The following is a 21976-nucleotide window of genomic DNA, read 5'->3' as shown; positions in this document are numbered from 1 at the left end:
ACAGAAAGTGAAGGTCTGTTGTCATCCTCCGTTGTCTGGAACAGCGTTTCAGCGATCCCATCGTCATAGCTGTGTTTCCTAACAGCGTGCTGAGCTGGTTGGAAGCAGTGCGTCGACCCCTCCATGACAGTGAGTTTCTCTTTGACCAAGAAATGGTTCTCACATGGCTCGAAAAGAGAGGGACGTCCATTTTCGAGGACGTTTGTTTTGACGTTGCTGACACAGTCCGGTGTGCGACTTCGACTTACGCAGACATTTCCTACGATGACCCATCCCAGATCAAGTTTCTGAGCGAATGGCGCATCAGCCGGTCCGTTGCGCTGTTGTCGAACCTTGTGTATTCTGAGGATGTCTCTCCCGAGAAGAAGTAGAATCTTGGCCTCCGGGTCCAAACAAGGAATGAATTTAGCAACAGCTCTGAGATGAGGGTGATGCAATGCAACTTCCGGTGTTGGAATCTCGGTCCTGTTGTTAGGCATTTCGTTGCATTCGATAAGCGTTGGCAACGGAAGCTTCACGGAGCCATGTATGTCTTCTATGAGAAAGCCAGACGCTCTTCTTCCTATTGCGCCGTAGTTCCAGCACATGTCCATAGTGTGTAGGGGGAACTGTGACCATTGAGTCCGAAAATGTCGAAGAACTCTGTCCTTGCAAGGGACCTGTTGCTCTGGTCGTCTAAGATGGCATACATTTTTGCAGTCTTGTGAGGCTGAGTCGGATGACTTACTTTCACCAAGCAGATCTTGGAGCAGGATTTGACACCGTTGTTTTGACCGCAAACCTCTGTGCACTTAGATGACACCTCAAGTGCAAAATCCTTGTCTATAATTGCATCTTCAGCATCGTTCTGAGCTAGAGGAGGCTTGTGGCTGACATTTCCAGCATGAAGCGCCGTAGCATGCCGATCGCTACCACAATCGTCACATTTGAGAACTGTTTTGCAGTCTTTGCAAAGTGGTCTGTCGAAGCGCAGCACCTGTAGCATATCCCAAATTTTTTCAGCAAAGATTGTCGTTCATCCAGCGGCTTTTCCCTGAATGCGCGACACTTCCGGAGGGGGTGAGGCTTCCTGTGCAGAGGACAATACTTGGTTGCATCGTGCCACTTTAATGCGTTTGAGGGCGGATGGTCAGTGCTTGCTTCCACGTCCGTCATTTGCACTGAGATGGGTGCTCTTCTCGGGCTTCCATCCGATGCCCATCTGCCTACTCTTGTGAGCCTTGAAGGGGTGCCGCTTGTGGAGCTGAGTTTGAAGCTAGGATCGTTTCTCGTTTTCGCTTGGTCCCTGATAAAGCTGGCAAAGAACGAGAAAGGGGGAAAGGCGACCTGATGATTCTGTTTGTACTTGGAGCCTTTCGCGATCCACATGTCTCGCAAGCGCTGGGGCAGCTTTTCTACAATGGGGTTTACCCCTCTTGCGGTGTCGAGATAGGAGAGCCCAGTCAGGTGAGGGTCACATTTTGCTGCCTCAACTTCAAGAAGGAGGTCTCCCAGCTCTCTCAATTTCTGGGTGTCTTTGTCGGTCAGTCTGGGGAAGTTCGAAATTCTTCGAAAGATGGCCTCTTCTATAATTTCTGGGCGACCATAGCATTCCTCAAGTCTTTCCCAAACTACCTTTAACCCGGCCTCTGGGCTGTCGACATGCACGGAACGCAGCCTCTTCGCGTAGGTTGACGATTCAGTCCCAAGCCATTTCACGAGAAGGTCAAGTTCCTCGCTTGCCGTGACTTCGAGAGTCTGAGTCATTCCCTTGAACGTAGATTTCCACGACCGGTAGTTTTCAGGGCAGTCGTCGACCTTCGTAAGCGAGGTACTCACAAGGTCGCGCCGAATCAGATACTTTGCCATGGCGGTCAGTTCAGGGGCGTTAGCTTCATCTCCCTGCTGACTAGCAATGTTCTGCGTGATGCCTTGGTTGCGAGTGCTTGGTGTGCATGGAGCGCGGTCTTCAGGTGCTTCATTAGCGTTCTGACAGACGTAATGCTCCCCGCCGTCATGCTGCTGCGAGTGCTGGCGCGGGCCGATGCGCACGTGAGCCTGGTCAAGCACGTAGTCAAAAGTGCGTTGAGCGCGGTCTTCGGATGCCTCGAAGACAGTCCGACAGATGTGATGCTCCCCGCTGTGCTGATCTACGGCAGCCTCCAGGACGTCCGCTTGCGCTTCCGCGGCGGCCGCTTCTCTTTCCAACTGCATGATATAACTCTGTGTCTAGCTCGGCTTTCTGGCGTTCGATTGCCGCAGCCGCACTTTTCTCTTGTTCTTCCAGTCTGGCCTTTTCCAGTTTCACCGCGGCTTCTTTCCTCTTGAGAGAAGCCTGTACTCGCGCCGCGGCGGCCTCCGCTCTTGCACTGGCGGCCAGCATGCTTGGCGTTGTCGAGACGGCCGAACGCTCCGAACGAGCTGAGCGCGACGAATGCCGTGACTGCACATAGCTTGCTGTGTTCTCAGAGCATGCAAAATGAGACTGGTCCGGACTCACTTGAGCCGCGGGCGACTTGCGGTCCTGTGACGCCATGTCGTCCGTGGCTGCGATGCGAAAACGGAACTTCTGAAGAGCGGAGCCAGCCAGCGGAGCCTAGGTGCTTTCGAAGATTGCGCGAGACACCGACTCGACGTTCATCGCGTTTTTACTATTCTGATTCCGTGGCACGCGTTGGGGATGCGGCCACTGCTCAGATAGATGACAGGTCGCAAACACAAGGAAAATCGAACATTTATCCAGGCATTTACAACTTGTAAAAACGCGGTGCTGCCACAGTCGTGCAGCGCGGTAGAAGGAAGGAAAGAGTCACGAGTTACGTAACATGACACCTCCGGAGGGAGGTGTAGAGGGAGAAAGCACGCGGGCGAGAGGGAAGGCACACGGGGAGAAGGAAGAGAAAGAGCGGGGAGGAGAGAAGTCCAGTGTTCGCAGATGAAGTTGGCGCCCGGGCGGGAAATTCAAACTGGACTCGGGACAGCACAGGCAGGGTTGCCGTTGGTGGCTACTTTGCGCCAAATTGGCTACTTTTCGACCCCGTCTGGCGATGAAAATTTCACGCTGGCTCCTTGGATACTTTCTGGCTACTTTGAACTTCTATTTTGGCGCATTTACTAGCCATTTTTTTTTTGCGATTGCATATACAATAGCAAGCAAGAACAGAAAAGAACAATTATTTCCAAGCTTTGCTGTCCTCATTGCTGTCCTGGTCGCCTTGATGCGCGCGCGCGTCCTCGACGCATATATTCCTCCAACGAACTGGAGTCTGAAATACGCCAGCAGCAGAGAATTAGCGGTGCACTTGATCGCGCATCATGTTTGACTTTCTGGCACGCAGCGGCATCGTACAAGGACACTTGCGGCGAATGCCCTTTTCAACGCCTGGCGCAAGGAGCACTGAAAATTTTGACCCTTCCAATTTCTAATGCTGATGCAGAGCGCGTGTTCTCTTGAGTGAACTTGACGAAAACAGAGATCCGTAACAAAATGAAGCTGGACTTGCTTATGGCGATTCTGCGAATCAAATTTGGGCTACGACTCCAAGAAAAAACAGCATCATCGTTTAAAGTTTCTGCTGTGGGATTGAATAGAATGTGCCAAAATTACTCCGGCAAGAACACTATCTACTCTAGATAAACTACGCGGACTGAACTTTTATTTATTTGCAACGTACCTGATACTTGAAGGCCGAGCAAGAGGCCCAAAATTCCGTGCTCTTTATTTACTCTGTGTTTCTGTGTCGATTCAAAATGATATTATTTATTGTTCATTAATAAAAGTTGCTTATAATAATGGTTCTTTTCTACTTGGCTACAAATTTGGCGCCAAGATCAGGTGGCGTGGCTACTTTTGGCTACTTTTAGCTTCAGTTCTGGCTCTTTTTGAAAAATTCCCAACGGCAACCCTGAGCACAGGTATCATCTTGTGAACAACTTCTGTTCTGCAGGGCACATACTTGGTTCTGTGGACGATTTCACAGCCTGATTTCTTCCGACTAATTTCTTTTCGTTCGTTCTTAGGAAGAGGCGGGACAGCCTGTACGGCACGGAAACGAAAACATTCACATCTAATTTTCCTGCCTCCTACTTCAGGCCGTGCGAGATCGTGTGCACATACGAAGTTGCTTCCAACTTCCGCTGCTCGTTCTCGGCGACTTCTTTGTTTCTTCCTGTTGGGCCATTAGGTCTGCAACACTGATTCCGCAGCACTCTCGAGGAGAGCGGGAGGAAACCCAGCAGAGCGAAGCCGGTGTACTTGACCGATAAAACTGGCCAGCACCAAGTGCGGACAGGATATTACAAGGGAGGATTCCTAGCTTGACGAGCTTGGAGTGACAAGAATCGCACTCTGAAAGAGCCTTCTTTGATCTTGGGGTGTACGCCCCACACAAGTGGCCACCTTCGTTTAAAATACAGTCTTAAGTGTAAAACTGCAAAGTACTGTTTTCAGGGGGTTCTACGATAAAATCCAAATTAGTGGCAGTAGATTTTAAAGACACTAACACTTCCTTAGGGTTTCTTTACATTACCGGCGCTTCCAATACGCGTTACACCCATTTGAGTATGTTTTCAGTTTTGCGCCTATACACTGCGATAGTTAACTAGTTAATGAATAATAATAATTAATAATAAAAATAATAATAATAATAATAATAATAAAAAGCGATAGTTAATGACAATTAGTTCATTAACTAGCTAATAAAGCGTCACGCGACAGGGCCTGCTGGTTCGCTGATTGAGCAGACGCATTTCGGTTAAGGTTTCAGTTGAAGTTAGCGGTTTCTGGCGCACATAATCGCCGAAGCAATACGGTTTTTGCACACAAGCGTTGCTTCTGTGAAACTGTTCGAAAACAAAAATGGGCGAGCTGGTTGTAATCGTGGTCTTTCATTACTGCGCTTCTGACAACACTTAAACACTGACAACACATAACACGGATGAGCATCATTGTTAAGTGTTGTCTCTGAGTTGTGTTTACGTGTTCTCGAAAGCGCAGTAATGAAAGGCCATGTTCGAAATCTAGTCGCAAAAATCTCTTAAAAAAATAAAGTAGCATGCATCGGCAAGAAGAATAATTTTCTGCCTCACCGAGCACGATGCTGGCCAGCTCCGCGGTCAGCACTGCGCTGGCGGCGAGGGTGAGGACGTGGCCCCCGTGTACGCTGCCTTCGGAGGCGAGGGACTTGACGACCGCCAGGAGAGCCGCCACCAGCCCCGCCGCGATCGCCTGGCACTGGGCAAGGAGGGCAGCAGCTGTAGCCTCACCACCACCCGCGCTGCTGAAGCCGGTGCAGTCTGGAGGACTCTATACCATATTGCTGCAACTAACGCTGTCTTGTGCCGAGTGCGGCCATCTTACCGCAGCCCACTTATCCGCCTACAGCAGCTGTATCTCACCGGTACTCACCTATGGGGCAGAAACGTGGAGGCTAACAAAGAGGGTTCAGCCTAAGTTGAGGACAACGCAGCGAACTGTGCAAAGAAGAACGATAGGTGTAACGTTGAGACATCGGAAGAGGGCGAAGTGGGTGAGAGAACAAACGCGCGTTGATGATATCCTAGTTGAAATCAAGAGGAAGAAATGGGCTTGGGCAGGGCATGTAATGCGAAGGCAAGATACCCGCTGGTCCTCAAGGATAACGGAGTGGATGCCAAGAGAAGGCAAGAGTAGCAGGGGGCGGTAGAAAGTTAGGTGGGCGGATGAGATTAAGAAATTTGCGGGGATACGGTGGCCGCAACTGGCGAAGGACAGGGTTAATTGGAGAGACATGATAGATACCTTTGCCCTGCAGTGGGCGTGGTCAGGCTGATGATGATGATGCCCATTTCTTCTTAGTTTCCACTATGATATCGATAATTTAGTAATGCTCGCTGGGAGGCTAGTTGGTGCCTATTTTCGTAAAAGGACTCGGCACCAAAAGAGACGACAAACAGTAAGAGAAACTGGACAAGCCCAACTTGGCACCCTTTATTCCCAGCGGATTCGACTGGATAGGAAGTATCAAGAGGGGGAGGCAGAATAGCACATGCGCGTGAGGGGTATGCAAATCACAGCAGAGAAGGCAGCCACACACATGTCTCACCACATACTTTCTAAAAATGTGTTTTCATTCTTAAAGATGGTAATTTATAGGATGTCTATACATTCACTACCATTTCCTTTGATAGGGGTGGAAGAAGAAGAAGACGATGATTAGTGGGCCGGCTGTCTGACACCGGTCCGTAATTTTCGGCTTTTTCTCACTTCAGAGGTTCTTCAGTTTTTTTTGGCGTGTGTCCTCGACGTGCGACGACCTGGGGGTCCCTGGCCGCCGGCAAAAGCACGTCAAACGACTTCCTCGGCGCTGTGTGCCGTATCCACGCCGACACGGAGCATCACCATCAGCTGAACTCCATGCTGCACTGATGGCAGCAGCGGCAGCGGCGGGTCCAGCGGTCCCTGTAGTTGCGGCTACAGACCAGGGCCCGGAAAAAAAGAGACTGCGTGATGACCAAGCCAGCAACGAGCCTCTGACCGACCATCCAGACGACATGGACCAAGCATCGTTCACAGTTGTCTCGTACAAGAAAAAGAGAGCTACTGGTGTTCCTGTAGTCTTCAGGCCACCGAGGAAGGAGAAAGCCTATGGAAAGCCAACCCCAACATTGTGGCTTCGGCGGTTGTAGCATCGGCTCAAGAAAAAGTCCTCAGCCATCGCATTCACAAGCATGGGAGCCTGATGGTTACAGTATCGACGCTGCCCGCCGCCAACCGTCTGCTCACGGTAACTAAGCTGGCTGGAGTGGACGTAGAGGCCCGAGTCCCATACTATTACATGGCAAGCTATGGCAAAATACAAGATGTACCTGTCACCTACACAGACGAAGATCAGCAGGAATATCTACGCGACCAAGGTGTCCTTTCAGCAAGGAGGCTAACCGCCTACACTCCTGAGGATGGTGGAAAGATCAAAGAGGTACGCCGTCGCACAGTTGTATTGGAATTCGCAAAAGATGCGCCGCTACCAAAACGAGTAACGCTTGGGTTCTATAGTTAACCTGTAACTGAATACGTCGGAGCAGCAACTCAGTGCTATAAATGTCAGAGGCATGGCCACATATCAAGACATTGTAACGGCCCCGGGCGCTGAAAAGTGTGTGCTGGCCCCCACTCGCACAAAGAATGCACTTCGAGAGCGCAACCTAAATGCGCTAACTGCGGTGGCCCACACCCTGCTTCCTATGGATAATGTTATAAAAAGAAAGCAGCCACAGTTGCTCGCACGGCAGAGCAAACAGAAGGGAAACCCCCTAAGCGCTATGAACCACCACCTAACCCCGACGTGGTTTTCACGACTACGGCAGCTGTTTCCGAGAATCAGTCAACACAGCGTGGCAAAGCAGCTGACAAGAACTACGCAGATGCGGTAAAAAAGAAGCGTGGGAAATCCGTTGGTTCATCTTCTTCATCAAAGCTACTGCAACGCACTGCACAAGACCCGACAAACAGCGTCGCTCTTAGTCTAAGGCGCCACAACATGACAGGAAGATCAGCGACAGGCATCAAACCGGAAGCTCTGATTCCGATGCTGTTTCCAGATATCAAGGCTCTTATCCGTGCAAAACCCTCGTCAGGAGGACTCCCAGAAGTAGAAGCTGTCCTTGCAATGGAGCCGTTGGCGTCGGTCTCCTACGCTCCACAGGGGCGTAATACCACACTTCAGTAATCATGGCTTCCACAGCGAGAACTTCACCGCAGCTGACAATCCACATCTTTCGTACATGCACCATTTTCTAGTGGTACGCTCGCGGGCTACGCTCTAAACTCTCAGATTTCCGACAGCTCGTGCGAGCGTACCGCTTCCCCTTCATAGTCATCTGTGAATCACGCGTCGAGGAAACTTTCCGACTCAATGGATACTATGTCCATCATTCACAACGACCAGATAACGTCAGCAGATTGCTGATAGGCTTTCGCGAGGATATCCCGGCCTCATCGGTTGATGTCCCGCCTCACAGCGACAAGGAATACGTGTGCGCTGTCACAGTTATTGCCGGACAACAGTACACTCTGATTGGAGTATATCGTGAGCCAGGCACGCTATTTGATGCTTTGAGACTTGATAACTTGATAGCAAGGACGCCCTCACCGCATATTATTTGCGGAGACTTCAATGCTCATAATGAAATTTGGGGCAGCTCACATACATGTGCCCGAGGTGCCAAGCTTGCAAAACTTCTCTCCAAGCAATCAGTTCAGCCAATGAATGACAGCAGCATCACCTACCTCCGAGGCCCGACGACTACCAGCAGCATCGGCGTGACATTTCTCACAAGTTCATTCGCCCACAACTTTGGCTGGTGCACTGATTTGGAGACACGCGGAAGCGACCATTACCCAATCCTCATATCGGCTTTTCATGCGCAGAGGAACCCAAAGAATTTTTTTATAAAATCTACAGACTGGGACGCATACAAGGACGCTCTAAGCAGAGGAGTTACTGCGACAACTCGCAATGAGGAATGAGCATCGACAATGGCGTATTGCCTGAGATCGAGTACACAAATTACAGCTAAAAATGATAGCCTACCTTCAAATGATAACACATTTAAAAGGCTCTGCGCTATACGCAGGCGAGCTGAAAGGAAAGCTCTGCGCACATTCGACGTTACATGGATAAACTCAGTCGGCAAAAGTGGCGTGACTTTTTTAAGCATGAAATGCTTTTCGCTCCCGTTGTCGGCAGTGTGGTGACGTCACGCCGAGACCGAGAGCCATCATCCGGGCTCTGAAACGAGAACATCCGGGCACTGTACGAGATTTAACGAGACTCTCGAAGCCCTCCTACGGGACCGGCATACAAGCGCCGGTAGCTCTCCAAACGAGTCGCAAAAAATAACTGCTGCCAATGTCTTCTCAATGTTCATCAAGGTATCACTCAAGCTGTGCATTTGATAATGCACAGAATTATAATTTTCGATTTCTTATAACGCGCGCAAAAAGCACATACATGCCACGATACACTTCGTTGTCATACGTAATCTGTTAGGGGCTTTGAGAGAAGGCAGCTTAGAGAAAGAGGGGAGCTCCAGGGCGAGAAGGGCTTTCGGCGGAAAACTGCTTTCGCGCCCTCCCCAAGGATGGCGCTGCGGTCCTACACTCACGCATGTAAAAGACCGGCCGCTGGGCCTTCAGACCATGCCGTTTCCCCCTCTCGCAGGCAGATGTATACACGCTCGCGGAGTATTCGAACGCGCTGCATATACATTCTTGTCAGGCCTGCGTCTCGTCGTGCCCGCGTACTCTTCTGCATCGTCCTGCATTTCAATGCCGCCACAGTCACAGCTGCTTAAGCCGAGCAATGGAGCCTGATAAAACGAGAGGTAGGAAGCGTCTTGCGGAAAGCGATCGCTTTGCGAGTGATACACCACAGAAGAAGACTGCTCGCCCCTGCCCTGCCGACAACAAACACTAGACCCATTTCAAGATTTTGACTAGTACCATCTACAAGCAATGTGTTAAGCCCGTAAACATTTCATGCTTACTCAACTCTCGGTTACGGGAGAGGCAGAGATTTTTTCTACGCTGGATGTGCGCCAACCAGTAACCAATATTTGGCGGATAGTTAGAGGTATGCGCACGCCACTTCAACAACTCCACTCCTTCGCTGCACTCTCCCTTCACGAACAAAAATCTATAAAAGAAGTCTCAGAAGAATACTGCAGGCTACTGTCGGCAGGGTCAGGGCATTCGACACTCTCCGCAGATGGTCAAACAAGCATTCCAAAGGCGGCAGTGTCAGCGTTAGACCTCCCTTTCACAATGGAAGAACTATCCACAGCTATCGCAGAGACAAACAGACACACGTCTCCGGGTCATGATGAGGTGGCCTATGACGCCATTGCAAAGCTACCCCACACCTCCCGTCTTCGACTCCTGGAGTATTACAATTCTTCCTGGATGACTGGTGAGGTCCCCACGGAATGGAAGCTGGCGAAAATTGTGCCCGTTTTGAAACCCTGTAAGCAGCCAACAAGCTACGCATCATTCCGGCCCATTGCCCTACTGAGCTGCGTAGGTAAGCTCATGGAGCGCATCCTCTGCAAACGCACAACTTGGTTCCTAGAAAGCCGAAATGAGTTCCCCCAAGAAATGAACGGGTTCCGTCAAAACAGATTTGCGACTGAAAATATCATCGCCCTCGTGTCATCCATTGAGGAGTACCTTCATGCTGGGTACATCCCGACAGCCGTTTTCCTAGACATCAAGGCCGCCTTTGCTCTGTCTTTCGCCATGCAATTCTCGCAGCCTTTGCCAGTCTTGGCCTTGGAGGAAAGCTATAGAAATGGATTGGGCATTATTTAAACGAACGGCAAATTTTTATGACCACTCCAAACGGTCCAACACGCTTTCATGCAGTGTAGAGGGGGGTACCACAGGGAGCGGTGCTCAGCCCTCTCCTGTTCATTATTCTCTTTATACACATAAGAAGAAACATTCCACGAGGGGTCCGCATAACAATTAATGCTGATGACATCTGCATCTGGACCGCATCACGTTCGCGCTATATTACCCAGCAACGTCTTCAGAGAGCGCTATTGCACATTTCGATGTACCTGGCTTCCAGAGGTCTTCGTCTCTCGCCAGAAAAGAGTGTTGCAATGACGTTTACAAAAAAACGATGACCCGATATCCGCTGCTCCTAGGCGGACAATCGCTACCATATGTACGATCTCAGCGATTCCTGGGTGTTGTAATCGACTATAATCTGTCATGGTCACCTCAGATCATGAAACTCCGCGAGAGGATCACTGCAGCATCGCAAGTGTTCAGGTTCATGGCGGGAACAAGGTGGGGTAGCAACTGCCGATCAATGCTTCTGCTTGAAAAAGCCTACGTTGAAGGAACCTTGCGCTACTGTCTACCAGTGCTTCAAAGATTATCTACAGCAAGCAATAAGACTCTCGTTGTCACACGGAACAACTGCCTGCGAATATGCCTTGGCCTCCCAAAGGGTTCCTCTGCATCAGGAACAGTAGCGGAGGCAGGATGTCTCCACCTAACTCACAGCAACTCTTGCTTTGGCCAGGCAGTGCAACTCCTGCCCCTCCCAACTATTAATCAGCCACAGAAACTACTACCTCTGGCCTTTCCTCCATGGACACTCTCTCCTATAAAGGTGAAGAAGTTTGTTCCAGGTGTGAATGCAAAGAGCCGCAAGCCACAGGCAGCGCTTCTGCAAGCTACTCTCGCCTACTTAACGGAGGAATATAGGCTGCACACCCATATCTTCACCGATGGTACAACTACTAAAGAAACCTCTTCTTGTGGCCTTTATGTGCCCTCAACAGGCCATGCCCTTTCTTACCGGCTGCAGCGGAGGACATCCTCTACGACAGCTGAGCTTCACGGCATTAAGGAAGGCGTTTCTTACATCCTGCGCCGAACCGCCGGCCGTTGTGTTATCTTCACCGATTCAAAAGCATCTCTGCAGATCCTGGCCAACCTGATGAAGAAAAGGAATCACCAGCCAGTTTCCCTGGACATCGGGTATCTACATCGTCATCATTTAGCTATTGCCGGAGGCCACTGCATAACATTAGAGTGGGTACCTGGTTACTGTGACATTCAGGCTAATGAAAAAGAAGATGAAGCGGCCCGTAAGGGCCATCAACATCGGAGATACATTCGAACTTTTTTTCACGAAATCTGATGCGTCCCAAATGGCTAAAAGTTTTGCTTCCGAAGAAACGTAGCGGCTTTGGAGTTTGCCGACACATCAGTACCAATTTCTTCACTCAATCGACCCACACCTTAGATCAAGACTCTCACCCAGAACTCCTCGACATCTGGAAACACTTAATCATCAACTTCGTCTGAATTCTGCATATACAAACGGCTTGCGATACCGTTTTGGACAAATGAACAGTCCGCATTGTGACAACTCTGCCTCGATAGAAACTGTGGAACATATCTTGCTTCAGTGCCCTGCGTATGCTAACGAGCGTGCGTACTATGAACATTGCATGCAGAAGCTCTGCCCAGTGCCCCTAACAATGGACAAAGTTTTAGGTCCCATAGCCTGCCTTAGGCAACAGAGACTTGCAATGAACTTTCTATGTACATATTTAAAAGACATTGGACATCTCGATAAGCTTTAAATTCACTTGCACATTACCGTCATGCATTATTCATGCAGTGAACTTCGTCAGCCCATTTGTCGGACTATGCACTCCATCATTTCATAGGTTACATCAATACTCGCCATTGCATCCTTAGTACCCATTTCATGGCAGCATTTTATCTTCGTTTTTTTTTTAACCTCTTCCACACTGCTCTCCTTCTGTCTTTATCTGCCAAATTGCCCTCCCTACGCAGAGTAGCATGCCAGCAATTTTTAAACGCCGGGTAAATTCTCTGTATTTCATTAAAGAGTCTCTCTCTCTCTCTCTCCTTTGATAGGGAATGCCTCAACTAGTTCATGGGCTGTCTTGTTGTAAGGGACCGTTAAGCCTATGCCGATCCCAAGAAGACGTTGGCGCTGATTGCTGGTACCTGTGGAAATAATTACCTGAGTAGGAGTGGGTGATGTTTGCAGGCAGGGATAAGTAGGCGCCGGATTGTAGGACAAAGCCTAAAGCCACTGGGGCACCCACCACACCAAGGGAAGAGCAGCCTCTTGTGCATGCCAGCGCCACAGCTCCCCATGGCCCGATACCGTGTTTTCGTGGAAGTGTCTATGGGCGCCAGCGGCCGGCCAAACCTGCCTTCACAGAAAGCACTGCCCCTCACAGTTGAAGTGGAGCACGGCGACTCTCACTGGATTCACTCTGGCATGGAAACCAGCGTCTGGGTGATGATGTCTTCAGGCTTAAGGGCACATACCCACGGCGGGGGATTGGCCAGGGTGCATAGCGGATACAAACGCGCTCATGTACAAGGAATGGAGTGCTTTGATAATTTTGGGACGCAGAGCTAGTGTTTGTACGAAACAAAATATACGGAGAATGAAAAGTGAATTCACATTCTAGCAGAGGAATCTACAAGATGAAATTATGTAATCGTGAATATAACCGCACACTGGTTTTAGGGCTTGCCCCGAAGGATAGGAGAATCGGAATAGATAGAGGAAGCCCGAGCCGAGCGAGGGGGATCTCCAAGCTAGCTAGGGATCTCCAAGCGTCTGGTTTTCTTTGTTTTGTTTTTTTTTATTTCAGAAGGGATGCCAGGTGCACTACTGAAACTGCAGGAAGGGACGCGTGATTCGGCCAAGCAATCGCTATTGCGGAATTTGCTGTGTGTACTCTATGGTGCAACTAAGGTTAATGATTTTCCTAGAATTTGTGTTTCAGGGGTTGTACGCAGCGAGCAACCGAGGCGAGCTGCGATTGCAGGCTCCCGGATATGAGAGAACCTCCCGAGGGTATAAAAGCAAGCGCGGGAGGCCAATTCAGCGTTCTTGGCTAGGTTTACATGCTCTTCGCCTTCGGCTACGCTGAGGAGGAATGATTTCTCTGCTAGCCAGATCCATCTTGTGTTTTTTGAGGCTCAACTTGCTGCAAATTTCTAATTCTTGCAAATTATTTGCATACAGAGTTTCAGTTCATTTCGCTGTTATTGCTCCCTGTGCTAAAAGTCATCGTTTAAGAAAACCGTCCCTGAAGACGTACCTCTGGTGGAAAAGAAGAACCACGGAAGACTACAGTGACGTCATCGGGCAAGAGAGTGGCCAGAGTCAGCCATCAACGGTTGGCGTCACCCTCCAGACAACGGAAGCGGCACTCGAGGAAAAGCAGTGCAAGGTGGCGGCCACACCACTGTGCTAAGCATCGAGCAACGCAACTCCAGCAGCAGCATCACCAGCTTGAGGCTACCACCGGGCAAGACCATTTCGTAAAAAGACCGGCGGCCGCAAGTTAGGCGGCAGCAGAATACCGAGATACCAGCAGCGGCAATACGGGAGGAGAGGTATTCCTCCGCACAGAATGAGTCCCGTCCTCCGTATTGTCACGAGCACTGCTATCTTTTGGCCATGGCTTGGTGCATGGAAACACGCTGTTCCCATCTAAACCCGGATAAGCAGAGAGCATACACGACGAACGGGAACGGCGAAACCGAACTCGCGGAAGGCGCAAAGTCCCAATAAGACATCCCGAACGAGCCAGTCGTCGATCAGACGGATGACAAATTGTAACTGCAACTGGTCCAAGAGCAATGCCGCAATTGCGAATTGAAGTTGCGAAATTTAATCAGCAAAGAAATGCTGGTGAGGGCCCTAGTTTTGCCGAGACGCAAGGCACAAAATTACTGGCGATGCCGAGGCGTCAGTATGACTTGTGGCACAGGAAAACGCGCTCGAAGCGCAGACAAAAAAAAAGAAATTGGCAGTGGCTTAGCTCTGGTTAAGCCTAGATATACAAGCGGAAAGCTGCAGTTATGCCTTGTTTGACGTCATAGCTGTTGCAGTTCGCGCACAATGCACTGGACCCGCCGCGGTGGCTCACTGGTTACGGCGCTCGGCTGCTGGCCCGAAAGACGCGGATTCGATCCCAACCGCGGCGGTTGACTTTCGATGGAGGCGAAATTCCAGAGGCCCGCGTACTGTGCAATGTCAGCAGTGCACGTTAAAGGGCTCCAGGTGGTGGAAATTTCCGGAGCCCTTCACTGCGCCGTCTCTCATAGCCTTAGTCGCTTTGGGACGTTAAACCCCCTGTTACGTCTCGCCTTCGTCGTGGGGAAGACAACGACATGGCAGCAGCGGAACGCCGACTAACCCCGAGACGCGCGTTGGGTGAGCGCCTGGATTGCCACGGAAGCCGCGTCCGTCTGCCCGGTTGAGCGAGCGTTTCCCCTACACCGAGTGTGAACGCGCGTTCGAAATGCGCGGGAACGCCGCTCATGGACATTCCGGCGTCTGCGCTACGTGGATGGCATCGTTCCCCCTCTCCAGCGCGTGACGGCGGTGTGATCCCTCAGGAGTGAGAGTGTGTGTGTGTTGTGATTCGTGCAAGAGAGAACTTCTTTCCCCTGCAGGCCCGGCCCCCATCTAGGGACAATAGGGAAGGGGAACTCTTTAAAAACCTCGGCAGCGGCACGGCCGAGGGAGCTCTTTGTCATCGAATGATCTCCTGATGAGCTGTCGTGATGCAGCGTTCCTGCAGCTCACTTGTAAATATGTAAATTCCTGTATAAAGTCCTCTCTCATTGTCTTTTTCCAGCAGCCTCGTCTCAGACGTCCCTCATTCTCTCTCCGGCACACGACCATGCTACCTCGTCTGTAACAAACTGGTGGCAGCGGTGGGATGCTGCTACCTCGTCCTTAACAAACTGGTGGCAGCGGTGGGATGCGAAATATCCGACGCCAGCGGAGAGTTGCGGACAACGGGACGCTGAGCAGCAGAATGGCGAGTCGGGGACAGTGCAACGAGCCTTGTGTGATGACTGGTTGCCTGCAGCGGAACGACTGCGCTGGATTCTTGGCTGCGAGGTTTGGTGAGTCCGGGACTTTCTTCTGCTGAGTTTTGCCAGGTTTTTGCTAGTGTCAGGAACAGAGCTGGTAATTGGGTTGTCGTTGGTGCTGGGTTAGTTGCAGCAAGACAATCGCGGGCAGTAGAGAAGCAGCACTCGGAGCAGCCATGGATTTGAAGACGCAGCGCAAACTAAAGTTACTGGAGCTTGCGAAAGAGTTGGGTCTGGATGTATCAGACAAACTCAGAAAACCAGAACTGCTGAAGGCTATTCTTGCGTTAGAGGCTGAAGATGACGAGCTTGTGGAATGCCTTGAGACCATTGAGGAGAGAGAATTGGCAAAGAAAAAGGAGGAGGAACTCGAAAGAGAGCAGCGGAAACAGGAACGCGAAAGAGAGCTGCGGGAACAGGAACGCGAAAGAGAGCAGCGACAACAGGAATACGAAAGAGAGATGCGGGAACTCACGCGTGAACTTAACGCGCTCAGAAGTATGAGAACGCGATCTCGCTTAAGTGTTTTCAGAAAAGACGAAAATTTCAGAACTTTTCTAGAAAATTTTGAGAGAATTTGCGTGGAGGAGCAGCTTGACCAGAGTTATTGGCCAACTGTGTTGATGGGATTTCTCCCATGTGAACATTGTAATGTCTGGGCGAGGTTGTCTGACGAGGATGCCCACAACTATGCGATAACTAAAAGTGCGCTCCTCCGATACTTTCGAATTCCCGCGGAGGCAGATTTGGAAGGCCAAATTGACGGTGGTAAGCTACACCGCGATAGTGTCAGGGACCGAGTTAGAAGCTCCGCTCAGTCGCCGGATGACACGAGTGCTGTGCAGAAGTGGCGGCATAGGACAGGTTTGGTCCAGGAAAGAAAGGCCACTTCGGCAGCGAGGACCGAGGAGTTCGGTCAAGAAGCTAGCGAAGAGTGCAGATCCACAAGCCGTGAGGGCTCGGGGGATAATATAGGCACTAAGGCTAGCAATGAGGAAGAGTGCAGACTTCGGCAGCGGCAACGGCGGACAGCGCACGCAAATCAACCCTCTGTTATTGCTTGGTGCAAGACCGTCTTTGGGAAAATCTACCAGCAACCAGCCACTTCGAGTACTGTGACTGCTGCGTCCTTTCTACGGACACTTTGGCCTGGGTGCATCGCATTTTGCGTCGCATCAAGGGACGCAGCTAGCGTCACCAAGCTGTGATTCCAGGCATCCTTACTCGGACAAGTGACGCCCACCATCGCGCACTTCGGCAGCGGCAACGGCGGACAGCGCACGCAAATCAACCCTCTGTTATTGCTTGGTGCAGGTTGGTTCTCTATTTACTATTACCGAGATATTCCACAATCATTGAACAGCCGTTTCCCTGCCGAAGTTTTGAATGTTTTGAAAGCTTTGAAAGTTTTGAGTGCTTTAAACTTCGTCTGTGCTGTTTTCACGTATTTTCACGTTTTCAGTGCCTTGAGTGTTTTGTTAAGTAATTTTTGTGGTTTTAGTTGTTTTTTCGCGCGATCTGCAACGTAAGATATGACTAAGGAGGCGGCAAAACAAAGGGAGGATATGAAGGCTGAATTTGCCAGGTTGAAAGAAGAACTTAAGCAAGAATTTAAGTTGCAACGGGAGACACTGGAGCGAGACATGCGCAATGAAATCAGGGAATTAAAAGTGGAGCAACAAAACATTACCAAAAGCCTTGAATTTGCCTTCAGCACTGTCGAAGACTTGAAGTCCCAACTAAAAAATGAAGCAGTTGCAAACAAAAAGCTAGCAAGTGAGAATGAGGCCCTTCATGCTAAGTGCATTAGCCTAGAAAAGAAGAACCGTGATCTTGAAATCCGCTTGGTGACCTCAGAACAGTATTCTAGGCACTGCAATCTTGAAGTACGTGGTGTTGTCAAGCACGATGATGAAAACGTTATCAACATCATCTCCCAAATTGGCTCACTTGTAAACGAAAGCATATCTGAAGCTGACCTGGACGCTTGCCACCGTGTGCCTACGCGAGATGCCGATAAAAGCAATATCATTGTTCAATTCAAGTCACGTGCGAAACGCGATAGAGCACTGATGAAGGCAAGAAAGCTGAGGCTTAAAAACACTGACCTTGGATTTGACGAGACCACACCCATATACATTAACGAACACCTTTGCCCCTCGCTGAAACTGCTTCTGGGAAAGGCCGTCAGCAAAAAAAAAGGAGCACAAATGGAAGGCGGTGTGGACGCAAAGTGGAAAAATCTTTGCCCGGAAGACTGATGAAGCAGTAAGCATTGAGATCAGACATGAAGATGATCTCGACAAAATATGCTGAACGTCTACGATATTGCAGCTCGTTCTTCAAACATGGAATACTTTGAGTTTGCTTTGCCACATAATCTTAAATCGCCAGACACCCTGGAAACGTCAGTTCTTCATATCAATACCCGGTCAGCATCTAACAAAGAGGATGAGATAGCTTACTTTCTAGATCAGTTTCCATTTAAATTTGATTACATACTTATGTCTGAAACATGGTACCACAATGACAGTAAAATAGTAGATATTATTGGCTATAACCGGTTTCTTGTAAATAGGACTCGTAAACGTGGAGGAGGGGTCGCCGTCTATGCTAAGGATAGTCTGAGATGTGAAATAATCTCTGATTTTAGCGTGACAACTGATGACTATGAGACCGTAACCTTGCGTCATTGCAATGAAATTGTTTCCGTCTTGTACCACCCGCCACAAGGGAATATCAAGGCCTTTTTGAATCACTTTGATAGCTTATTAGAATATGCAAACACAAACAACTGTCATTTAACTGCGGGGGGTGACTTCAACATCAATATTTTATCAGGAAATAATCATGCAAATGATCTTAGTAACACAATTCAAGCGTCTGGCTTCATAAACGTGATCACCTCACCAACCCGTGTTACAGTTTCAAGCTGCTCTGTGCTTGACCTTATCATCACCACCAACACAAGCCTTGTTACCAGTGCAGGCACTCTTACTAGTGACATCAGTGATCACTGTCCTGTTTTCATGACCTATGTCAAAAGTACTAATTCAAGCCAGAAATCCAGGCAGTCATTCAGTTTTCAGCATATCTCGAGCAATGCACTGGAGTCATTCAAAAACACTATTAGCATGTGTGACTGGAGCCCTGTGTTTAATGAAACTGAGGTTGACGAAGCATACTACAAGTTCAAAGAAATTTTCACACGAGTTTACGCTGCACACTTCCCGTTTAGAACACTGAAACGTTCAAAAAAGGCAAAAAAACCGTGGGTGACCAGAGAGCATCTGAAGCAAATCAAACAGAAAAATCGTCTATACTTTCAATTTCTTCGCACGCGAACGGAGGAAAGCCTGAAAGAATTTAAAACATTCCGAAATAAGCTAAATGCAATGCTTAGGCAAGCAAAGAAAGCTTATTACGAGTATCTTTTCTCCGACATCGGCGAAAAACGGTCGGATATTATTTGGAAAACAATAAATAACGTTCTTGGCAGAGAAAAATGTGATTCGTTGCCAGAAACCCTAACAGTTAATGGCATTGACCTAAGTGGTAAAGCTCTTGCTGATCATTTCAATCGTCACTTTACTAATGTCTCAAATTACGGTAATTACAGCTCAGCAACATTAAACACGATACGTACCAGTACCTCTGAAAGCATCTTCCTTCACCCGACAGACGAAAATGAAGTGCAGAGATCGTTTCTGTGCTTAAAAAACAGTAAGGCCCTAGATTTTGACAACGTACAAATCAAGCCAATAAAATATGTAATTGAATATCTTAGTCCAGTACTGTCTTATATATTTAACCTAGTAATAGAGTCGGCTGTTTTTCCTGAGGGTATGAAGCGAGCAAGAGAAGCTGTAATCTTTAAAGGTGGAAGCAAAAATGAAGTAACTAATTATCGACCGATTTCTATATTACCTGTCTTCTCCAAAGGACTAGAAAAGATCATTTACCTACGCCTAATAAAATTTCTAGACAAGACTAAAGCCTTGACTGATTGTCAATTTGGCTTCAGAAAGGGCAAATCGACTGAAACGGCGCTGCTCATGATAAAAGAAAGTATATTGCAGAGCATTGACAATGGAGCATACACGCTGGGCCTCTTTGTCGATTTCAGCAAAGCTTTCGACTGTCTTGATCATAACATACTTCTTGAAAAACTCACTTCATATGGCATCCGCGGAAAACCTCATGCTTTACTTAAGTCGTATCTCAGCAATAGAAGCCAGTCTGTCTGCATTAAGAACGAACAGTCATCCTTACTTCCAATATTTTGTGGGGTACCACAAGGAAGTGTATTAGGTCCGCTTCTGTTCAACTTGTTTATAAATGACATAATTCATATTGACAACAGTGTTCAGTTCATCATATACGCTGATGATAGTAGTGTCCTTATTTCTAGAAATGATCCCAATGATCTTGTGCTACATTGTAATGATGTACTTGAAAAATTGTCTGTTTGGTCCCAGTCAAATCGCATGAAAATAAACGCTCAGAAAACGAAAGCTATTTTATTTCGAGCCCGTAATAAGAAATTGATTCTTGAAAGGTGCCTAATGATTCGTGGCAAAAGTATTGATCTTGTGGAAGCTCATAAAATTCTTGGTGTGCATTTTTCTTGCCATTTGAGTTGGGACACTCATATACACTATGTTGCAAACAAGATTTCTTCAGTGACTGGAGCCGTATCTCGATGTCGTGCTTTCTTGCCCCAAAAGGTTAAACTTCAACTATATAATGCATTATTTGCCCCGCACATGAGCTACTGTAGTTTACTGTGGGCAAGCACGACAAGAGCAAATACTGACAAAATAATAGTTCTTCAAAAAAGGTACATTCGTAACATAGCTAACATTGACCGTCAGTCTACAACAAGACATTTATTTGCAGAATATAATATTGTTAGCTTTGACCATCACTATGAACATCGCTTGTTGCATGTTTTCTATTTTTCTCAACATGACACTCAAAGTTCCCTTCTTTCTCTAGCGCTGCTGCAGCCTAGAGCTAATTCTTTAACTCGAATTTCCCAACCCTGGTTCGTTCCATTTTTTCGCACTCAGTACAAACTGCAATCATTAAAACACAACCTACCAGTCTTGCTAAATAAACTCAAACAAGTAACCTTCAAATCGCCAAAGCAACTACGAATACACTTTTCACAGTTGTAAATGAGAGTATGATTGCAATGACAAATATTCTACCATGTCTCTATTTCTTTGCACATTTTTGTTCATAGCGTTGTGAATATTTTTGTTGTGCTGCTCGGAACCGACGTCTGCTGTTGCCTTTGTAAACGGCTCCAGGGCCCAGTCAAGTTGCTGGCTGCAACTTTTAGCCCTGGAGGCCGTCCAGTATTCTGGTAAATAAATATATGAATTGAATTGAATTGAATCCGCCAGCCATGAGGGCTCGGAGGGTAATGTAGGCACTGCTAAAAATCAGGAAAGGGGCAATGCGTTGGTTTTGAGCCCAGAGAAGCATGCACTTTCCGGGAAGGAGGCTGCTGCGATCGAGAAGGTAGTACCGAGGACAATAACGCTACGTTAGCCGAACAGCGTCTCATAGTTCAAGTTCCGGGCAAGAGTGTTAGGGTAGTAGGATCGATTACCAAGCCTCAGGAGAGCAAGTTATGCTCAGCAGGAGGTAAAGTGCTGTCGGGACACTTAAGTGCTGCGACACGCAGTGACTCATCGAAAGAGCGAGCCGATAGTCCGAATTCTAGTAGAAAAGGCGGCTCGCTGCTGAGTCAAAAAGCTGATGAGAAGGCTGAGTGCCCCGCGAGAAAGGGAGACGCGCATGACGGAACAGCTAGGAAAGTTTCCGGAAGGCGACCGCGCGCAAGGAGAGCCATGCGAAAGGGCAGTCTGGACAGAAAGGACAAAGGACGAGCCCAAAGCATCGTAAGGGTGAAGGCCGGTCAACCGTGTAATGCTCCAAGTCTGTCATCGCGGCACGCCAGATGCGATAAGCGCCGTACAAAGGCCAGGCTGGCTAGGCGTGTACAGACAGTGCGAAAGCCACCTGACCCATTGCGGCGACGCTGCGGTAGCAGAACGCGTGAAACTTGGAGCCGGCCACAGAGAAGAACGCCCTGCTACCTCACGAGGGAACGCAGCAGAGCGCGCTCCCGTCAAAAAAAGGTGCGAAGTGTCCTCATGAATCGAGAGAGTACACGCAGGCGTTTCCTTCATGCGCGACCGTCAACCCCTCGCTTTCAACTGTTCAGACGCTGCTGGGGTGTTGATGACGCGCGGCCGAGGTGCGGAACAAATCGTAGTTGCATGGCGTCTGGGGCTCGCAGGTGTCGAAGAGCAGTTGATTTTTGTCGATTGTCAGCTGCTAAAGCCACTGTTGGTGTGCGACTGCGCAGGGCGCGGTTGAAGAATAGGCGACCCCTTTGAGCCGCGGCGCGGCTCGTTAGCAGCGGATTCCGAGGATGTCTCTGCTCTTTGCTTTTTCATTTTTTAACCATTCCTGCAGACAAAAAGTTTTGCAGAAAAAAAAAAAGTTTTGAGCAGGAATAGGTTTCCGACGCGTCGTTTGTAT

At 48.8% G+C, this 21976-nt stretch overlaps 1 protein-coding gene across 7 annotated transcripts in view; it reads right to left on the bottom strand.

Moving 5' to 3' along the window:
- LOC149324983 (solute carrier family 41 member 3-like) overlaps window positions 1-21976 on the bottom strand; it is a 261247-nt gene that overhangs the window by 117095 nt on the left and 122176 nt on the right. For all 7 annotated transcript variants that reach the window (XM_089562951.1, XM_089562952.1, XM_089562953.1 and 4 more), the window contains one exon: window positions 5068-5212. In XM_089562951.1, the coding sequence (XP_089419077.1) occupies window positions 5068-5212 (145 nt within the window). The remainder of the gene's footprint in view (window positions 1-5067; window positions 5213-21976) is intronic.

This window comes from Amblyomma mixtum, chromosome 10 (genome assembly GCF_055824585.1).
Source record: "Amblyomma mixtum isolate Tamu chromosome 10, ASM5582458v1, whole genome shotgun sequence".
NCBI lineage: Eukaryota > Metazoa > Arthropoda > Arachnida > Ixodida > Ixodidae > Amblyomma > Amblyomma mixtum.
Note: the sequence above shows the minus strand (reverse complement) of the source record. Positions and strands in the feature narration are given on the sequence as shown.